We start from the raw sequence: 8,904 nt of genomic DNA on the forward strand, positions 1-8,904 counted from the left end.
AGGAGGTCTGGTTTGGGGAGCTCAGTCTCTGCTTTTTGTGAACGATGTGGTTCTGTTGGCTTCATCAGATTGTGACTTTCAGGGCACACTGCGGTGGCTTACAGCCAAGTTTAAAGTGGTCAGGATGAATGTCAGCACCTCCAAGTCTGAAGCCATAGTTGACAGCTGGAATCTGTTAGATTGGTCCTCTGGGTTGGGGGGGAGTCGCTGCCTCAAGCGAGTTTTGATATCTCAGGGTTTTGTTCATGACTGCGTTGTAGAAGAAGTTGTAGAAGTAATATTATTAATATTATTCTTTAATGTAGTTAGTCAAATGTTTTGTCCAGACAGACAGACTACCTTTTTGTTTGGAACCTTGACTTTGTTTCAAATTAGATCAGACGAATGGAATGTTCAAAACAACTGCTGCCGACATTTCCCAGAAAGTTCTTTCCACTGTTCTCCCTATCAGGCTAGCCTTGGATGAAGATATATCATCCTTTTAAGGGTCTGAAAGATCCGTAAACCGTATCTGGTTCTAAAGAACAGAAAGTCTCCAGATTCCCTTACGCCTGGTTCTGTGTCCAAAACCAAAAAGTAGGAGAATTTTCATCATCCATTGGACGGTTAAAGCAATCAAATATCATGGATGGCAGATTCCAATTGGCAGTAAGAGCCTGAAGACATTGGAAACAGGAATGAGACACTAACCTTTTTTTTTTTTTAAACATATCTGCACAGTAAGAATTCAGTTATTGTTCTCTGCGGGGATGACTAACTCAGATCATTTCCTATTAAAGAAAATGTCTTGATAATGAATCCTCTCTGAGTTTTTCTTGAGTCCAAGCTTCAATTGGTACAAGTGATGCCAAAATGGACCGTGAGATGGACAGGCGGCTTGGTGTGGCATCAGCGTTGTACCAGACAGCCGTGGCAAAGAAGGAGTCGAGCCGGAAGGCAAAGTTCTGAATTTACTAGCCGATCTACATTCCAACCGTCACCTATGGTCATGAGCTCTGGGTATTGTCTGCAAGAATGAGATCGCAGGTACAAGCAGCAGAAATTAGTTTCCTCCGTAGGCTGGATAGTTTTGGATATAGGGTGAGAAGGTCAGAGCAGAATCGTTGCTTCTTCCTGTTGAAAGCGGCTAGTTGAGGTGACTTTGGTATCTGATTAGAATGCCTCCTGGGCAACTTCCTTTGGAGGTTTTTTTGGGCATGTCTAGCTGGGAGGAGACCCCAGGGTAGACCCAGAACTCGCTGGAGGGATTATATATCTCATCTAACCTGAGAATGGGTCAGCATCTCCTGGAGGAATTGTAAAGCTTGACTGGGGCGAAAGACGTCTGGAATGACCTGCTTCACCTGTTGCCTCCATGACCCGAACCCGGATACTGGATGGATGGATGGATGGATGAATGGATGGCTGCAAATACAAGTGATTTTGTCGACCATCCACTAATTGTCCTGGTGTACAAAAAGTAGAGTCACAAAGCAAAATATAGCACAATTTCACTTTCAGTCCACAGACACCACAAACAACATCTGTAAGATATGTAACCTTTGCAGACTGAGGGAGTCAGTACGTCCACCTTGGCAAAGCATCACAGGCATGTCGACTTGATCAGAGGGTTAAAGAATTGACAGGTTGGCAAATGTGATGGATTGTCAGGACCCTCTGCCCCTGCCCAGCTCCCGTTCCTTCTCTCTCCCTCTCCTTCGGCCTTTCCTTGGACTTACTCTCCCTCTCTGTCTTTCCACTCATTCGTGCAGTGTTCCTGGTACTGGAGACTGCTGTAAGGATCGGCTCACCTGCATCTAATCAAACAGACCCATAAAAGCTCCGCTCACTCCTCCACTCTCTACCAGACCATACGAGGTGTGTCAGAAAAGTTGCAGGACTGGTGTCACAAAAGGTATATTTCAACCACAAACTACAAGCCAGGTGGGGTGAGTAGGGAGGTTGCTCCAGCACGGCCATGGTCTTCTCAGCCAGGAACTGTGGGATGCTCAGGGCGTTGTGAGCAGGCGCATTGTCATGGTGAAGCAACCACCACTTGTCTTGCCCTCTGAATGAAGCAAACGCAGCAGGATCTCTTTGTAGACGTGCTGGTTGATTGTCTGAAGGGGAAAACTCGTAGTTTGTAGTTTGGGTTTGAAATATATCTTTTGTGACACCAGTCCTGGAACTTTTCTGACACACCTCGTAGACATTAGAACCCTGTTTTCCTGCCAATCTGAAACCTGTCTCCTAGGTTTTTGGAGTTTCCCCCTTTTTTGAATGAGGTTTGGTTTGCTCCTGTTTTGTTTTCCCGTACGTTTAGTTCTCCTTTCCTGAAGTGGGTTGCATTAACTTTCTTTCTTTAATAAACTTTTCGTAATCATCACCTGTCTCCATCACATAGATAACATAAATATATCATCCATCCATCCATCATCTATACACCGCTTAATCCTCACTAGGGTCATGGGGGGCTGGAGTCTATCCCAGCTGAGTCAGGTTGAAGGCAGGTTCACCTGGACAGGTAACCAGTCTATCACAGGGCTACACTTAGAGACAGACAACCAAGCACACTCACATTCACACCTACGGACAATTTAGAATCACCAATTAACCTCAACATGTTTTTGGACTATGTGGGAGGAAGCCGGAGAACCCGGAGAGAACCCACGCTGCACGGGGAGAACATGCAAATTCCACGCAAAAAGATTCCGGTGCCCCCACCAGGACGCGAACCGGCAACCTTCTTGCTGCGAGGCAACAGTGCTACCAACTGTGCCACCCTGCAGCCCTAAATATATCATATGATGTGATTTATTTTGTGTGGTCTTCTGATCCCCGACTAAACTTTTCCCCACGCCGCGTCAGCCTAGCTCAGTCAAAACCAACATAACGCTCATCTGCATCCAATAAACACTCAAGCTTCAAATTGTTGGCGTGGTCTTTGCTCGTGAAACTTTTAGAAGCAGCAGAAACACATGTGAAGATGAATAAATATGAACGTGTAAAGAGCTGGTCTTTATGAAGAGTTCCTCCAGTTGTGGTGGGAAACGAAAATGTCTGTCAGCACTGTGTTACAGTAAATCTCTCCTTCCTATATAATCATAACAATCATCATAGTAATACTAATACCATGACATTGTTTCTGTATAAATGTATTTAAGCAGATATCGCATCAAAATCAGAAATTTGGTTTTAAACAACACTAATATAATTCTTGGAGGGAAAGCAAATGTGTTCATTTCCCAAAACACTCAAATATTCCTTAAAAAAAACCACACCTGACAACATGAACACACACACACACACACACACACACACACACACACACACACACAAAACACAAATAATCCTCACTGGCCGATCTGTCATCTTATATAATCTCCACAACATCCACAGCAGCTCGGTGTTATGTGACATCCTACTGGGTGAGTACAGTCTGTTCATGCTTACAGGTGTTATTAGATCCAAACACTGTGTTATTGTGCATGTCTTTAGATAGTGTATGTAATATGTTTTTTTTTGGATCGTGCATTTTTTTGTGTGATTTAGATTCATTATCCACAAAAAAGTAATTAATTGCAGCTTACTGAATGTTAAACTGGCTTTGTCGGGATTTTCTTTCAACCTTGTCGCTATGAAGGACACACTATAACCTGCAATGAAGTCTGTTTATGTTCGTTTCAGACATGAACTTGTCTTCTGTCAACAACACTGTCAGTGCAGCTGGGCAAATGCGGGACAGCTTTACCACAGCTGTGATCAAGAATGTGATCGTCACAGTCCTCTGCATCTCCATTAACTACATCAATGGAACTCTGCTGCACACCTTCAGGAAGCACCAGGTCTGAAATCTTGCATTGTTTATGTATACTGTATGTCAAGAAGAATGAGATCCTTTTCTCTCACACACAGCTTTAAGTAAACTGATGTCAAGATCATTCTCTCAAAGCTGTAAAAGAAAAATATCAGTTAATAAGCTGTGATGAGCTGAATAGGCCTAAATGATGCACCTGCACAGTTCACATATGTAGCAAACCAACAGGTTAAAGAAAAACTAGAAGAATTTTATCAGTCTAAAAGAAAGGATTAGAAATATTCACATGGTGTGCCATATTCTCTAATGTTAATGCTCCCTGATTTTATGCCTCATAAACCCCATATTCAGCCATATTCAGTGAAATCTGTGTATTTATTCTGTATATTTTCTTTCTTATCACACAGACACCAACAGGGATGCACAGTGATATTATCATCATCATTGATATTGGTCGATGAAGAATGTAAAATAAAACATAAATATCTTATTGTCCCACTGACAGGTAGATAGCACCAGTCAGGCTGAAGGTTTACAGTTTTTTATTTTTTTAAATTGTTAAATAAAAATACATTTCGTACATTTTACATGTAAATTAAAGTAGCTTTATATGTTGCCATGTGTATTTAAAAAGTGTTATATTTGATGTCCAAATCTGGGCCATCACAATGACACTGGGCATAATAATGTTCATTCCAAGAGACTTGATGTTCTCTGCAGTTTGGATGAAAAAAATGTGGGAGGGAAACTATCGGCATAGTAAAAATTCAATATCGAGCATCATCAGATTCATTCATCAGATTCTGGCATTATATACATATACAGTCAAAGTGCTCTAATTTTTATTTATTTATTTTTTAAATTATTCTTTTCAACCACAATTCAAAAGCAATGTCTTATTTTACTAAATTATAATTTAGGAAATTTTTATTTATTGGTACTTTTTTCAGTTTCTAGTTATTTGAGTGACTTTTGTGAATTTTGCCTTTTCTTTAATGGAAGGGTGTGAATACATTTGAGGACGACTGCATATCATCATCCTTTATAAAACAGAGATCTGTTCCTTTATTGGTCATATGTTTGAGATAAATGGGCTGAAATAATTTTGAATGTCATCATTATAAAATGCATTATTGTCTTTTTTGTGAGCCAGTTATAGTTAATTGTATCTAAAGCTTACTGTGAAAAAAGCGACAACTACAAAGACAATGTAATGACAGACTAACAACTTGCTATTTCTTCTTGGTTTTGCATCTCTTTTTCCTCACTTATTGTATCCTGCAGATCCTCAATTCAAACCCCCGCTACATCCTGTTCATCCACCTGGTGATAAATGACATGATGCAGCTGGCCCTGTCAACTCTTCTCCATGTCGTCAGCTATGCCCTGTTCAAAATCGCCATGCCTTTCTGCGTCATCATCCTGACCATTGCTGTCGCCACCACCCAAAACACCCCGCTAAATCTGGCTGGCATGGCAGTGGAGTGCTACATCGCCGTCTGCATGCCCCTCCGTCACGGCCAGATCTGTTCGGTCAAGAAAACCTACATTCTTATTGGTCTGATTTGGGTTGCGAGTGCATTTTATGTCCTACCAGACCTGTTTTTCCTCCTGGCTACAGAGCCTCTGGAGTTGTTTCAGTCTAAAGTGTTTTGTGCCAGAGATTATGTGTTCAGAGGAACCACAAAGAAGCGAGACGTTTCACACATTGTTTGTCTGGTCCTGGTTTGGCTCACACTCTTTTATACTTACTTTAGGATTCTGTTTGCTGCTAAAGGGGCATCTACAGACATGAAAAAAGCCAGAAACACTATTCTCCTCCATGGCTTTCAGCTGCTCTTATGCATGCTTTCCTATGTGAGACCCATGCTCGAACAAGGCCTGATCTACCTCATGCCCAAACAGCTGCTGAGCATACGCTTTACTTTTTATGTCATTGTCCAAATCCTGCCACGGTTTGTCAGTCCGATTGTCTACGGACTACGAGACCAGACCTTCAGGAGATACGTAAGGAAGTACTTCCGGTGTTCGTAAAGGAAGCAGACACTTAACTTTATTGATCCACAAGGGAAATTGTTTTATCACAGTAGCACAAAATAAAATAAATGATTATATAAGAATGTACAAAAAAAAAAGAAATAAAAATAAGTAGTAAAAAAGCAAGCAGGAAAAAAAGAATATGATACAACGATTTCCATATGTACACTTTACAACTCACAATTTTACAGTTTGTTTTTTTTGCCAAGTAAAGAAAGAATAATAAGAATAATAGTAATAATAAAGATAAAAATTAAAGAAATGCTACTGTAACACATGTGCAAAAATATGAGTGGAGGAGTTATCTGATGCAGAGAGGTGATACAGATGAAAGGAGAACGGCATAAATGAAGTCCTGTATCGCTCACTCTTACACTGGAGCTGCATGAGTCTGTTGGAGAAAGAGCTCTGCTGTCCCTCTACAGTCCGGTGTAGTGGGTATAGTGGATGGTCCTCCTGTCCCTCACCGACACATATATTTCCATTTCGATGCCAATAACTTGGCCTGCTTTCTGGACCACTTTATCAACCCTGATCTGATTTCTCCCGCTGAGAAAATGTCACTAGCTTAAAGACAAGGCCTACTTTGAAACTCCAGTTAAAGTCTCAGACCACATTCTGGCCCAACTGAAGTTCCTATGAAACGTATTCACATTAAAGTTTTACTTTTCTTCCTTAATGGTCATTTTATTTGAGATTTTTTGAGAAGAATTTACAAAAAAAAAAAAAGCAAATAATTAAAATCCTACAAAGATTCCTACAAATTAATGTCAATGTATTGAAAATATTGTAAAAACAACAGTGATTGCATAAGTCTTCACTGCAGCTGTGTTCTGTTTTTCTCTAGTCAGAGCTTTATGGGAAAGTGCTATGGTTTAAAAAAAGCTCAAATTGAACCTCAATGAACTCTTGAATACTTTTTTATAGGAACTGTTTAACACTTAGTATCTGCAAACCTATTGGATTATTTATCTCTGTCAGAATATTTTGTGTTGCAAACTTTTGGGTTTTATTTTTATTTTACACATTGCAGTCGTAGTACAAATAAATTCCAATAAACACTAGAGTTTAAAGTGTGAAAACAGTGTTGTCTCATTTTATACGTTTCCTCACAAAACGTCAGTGAGATGATTCAAAACATCAAAACATTTAAGCCCACAATGTGCATAAATGTGTATATCATCGATAGGTGGCTGGTGGCAGCTACGAGGTGGTGCAAACAGAAACGGCTTCATCAACCATGATGTCAACTCCAAGTGCACCAAAGCAACAACAAATAGTAGTTACTGGACCAGTTGTTGTTGCACACAGTACATAGAACGGTGGAGGTTTGTTGTGCTGATCGCTAGCAGAGGAGAAGCCTGCTACTCACAGAGAACATCAGGAGGGCAGAAAAAAATGCTGCTCAGTGTTCGACCGATCACAGCAACACAAGCCGGGGAAAAAGGTGGATAAATCCTTGTGCCTGTTTTACAATACATATGGAATTTCTACATTTTTATCTGAATAAATTCAACAATCACGCTTTACTGAGCCACAGCCCTAAAACCACCAGCTTGTTATTATGTAAGTCGCCATCGTGCCACCCAAACACCTCTGACCCATCGGGTGATGGACACAGGCGGTCTGGTGGTGTTCTGTTGGGTCTAGCACCAGGCCAGTGGCAGTGGATCCTTTGGGTTCTGTGGGTTGTTGGGTGGGGCCTCCATGGATCAGACTGCATCCAATGGGTGTTCGCTCAGATGGATATCTTGGACGTTTGGAGGCCGTGTCAACACCTTGGGCTGTTTGTGGTGTTTTTCAGCACATTATCCTGCTGGGGGAGGTTGCTGCCGATGGGAAGTGCAGCGGCCGTGATCGGTGTGTGGAAGGTACACGTAAAAAAAAAACATCCACATGAACGCCAGGACCCAACATCTCCCAGAAGAATGTCTAACCAGATGAGAGAGTATTCACTTCACCCGCCATCAGTGGTTTTAAAGTTGATGTCTTAGCCCACACTCATTCTTTAGCCCATCTGGCTGTTGTTGCACATAGCATGTCTGCAAATATTCCACAATAAAAGTCCTATTAAATAAAACATGTCTGTCAACTGAAGCATGAAAGAGCTTTTACTTTGGAAGTGTTGAGTTTGCAGTAGCTGCAGTAACTTTAACAGGCTGAATCGCAAAAGATCAAAATGTGGTTTTATGCTAAAATACAACAATCTATACTTATCAGTCAGTGGAAGTGATAAATTAAGCCCTGCCTCTTTTACAAACCTGCCTCAAGAAAAGGCCTGTTGCTTCTGCTGTTGAGGTGAATAAAGGTTCTGGTCAGCATCATAGAAAACACAGCAGTTCAACAACAACAGACACACTGAGGCAGTGACTGAGGCTGGTGTACACAAGCATCTGAAACCCAAGTTGCCTGGTGCATGGTGACCTATTTAGAGGAACTACTAATGTGATTTTAACCAAGTAGCTGGGTGGAAAAAAAATAAGCGAAGTACCAAAAACTGCAGTTACTTGAATGTCCACCTGATGCTGCTTTTCCCAATGATGACAGCTGTACAGGTCGTGACTTTTTACCCAAGTCACTTGTTTAAAATGTGTTAAGGCTTATGCACAATTACGGGTGTGGCCATTTTGAGAGAAAGGTGACTGCCATCCTAGGACGGTCCGTGACCCAGAGACGATTTCACGGCCCGACTTAGCTCCAGCTCTTTGCTCATTTTGGGATTTTGGGATTGTCAAGCTGGTGACGGCCAGAGCCTCCACACTGAGCTTAAAAAAGTCACTTTTTAGGAAACATTAGCGACGTTATGGAGAGTTCATCTTTCTCTATTTACGTGTTAACCTACATCGTTGTATGTGCCTAAATGGTATAGCCTCTACTGACTAATATGTCACTTATGTAATAAATGATTCAGTCTAGATGTAATACACGAGCTTTATTTTCATACAGACATATGCAGCACATTATGGTAAAAATAAGAATACAATCCTCAGCATTTTTTCTTACATTAATTTTTCATTTTAATTAAATAATTAAGAGCGCATCCACGATAGGACCAGGCGGGGGTGGCACAA

At 41.1% G+C, this 8,904-nt stretch overlaps 1 protein-coding gene across 1 annotated transcript; it reads left to right on the plus strand.

Moving 5' to 3' along the window:
* The first annotated feature begins 3,668 nt into the window (after positions 1-3,668).
* Positions 3,669-5,830, plus strand: LOC103360610 (olfactory receptor 52E8-like). Its single transcript, XM_008286433.1, has 2 exons — positions 3,669-3,824; positions 5,081-5,830. Exons 1-2 carry the CDS (start codon positions 3,669-3,671, stop codon positions 5,828-5,830), a joined length of 906 nt encoding a protein of 301 aa, XP_008284655.1.
* The last annotated feature ends 3,074 nt before the right edge of the window (positions 5,831-8,904 follow it).

Source organism: Stegastes partitus, unplaced genomic scaffold, assembly GCF_000690725.1.
Source record: "Stegastes partitus isolate 25-593 unplaced genomic scaffold, Stegastes_partitus-1.0.2 Scaffold10, whole genome shotgun sequence".
Taxonomy (NCBI): domain Eukaryota; kingdom Metazoa; phylum Chordata; class Actinopteri; family Pomacentridae; genus Stegastes; species Stegastes partitus.

What these genes read in the sequence shown, in the direction of transcription:
- LOC103360610 (XM_008286433.1), top strand. Translation starts at nt 3,669, where the DNA reads ATGAACTTGTCTTCTGTCAACAACACTGTCAGTGCAGCTGGGCAAATG. An exon ending in ACACCTTCAGGAAGCACCAG is followed by an intron (nt 3,825 to 5,080) that starts GTCTGAAATCTT and finishes TGTATCCTGCAG; the next exon opens with ATCCTCAATTCAAACCCCCG.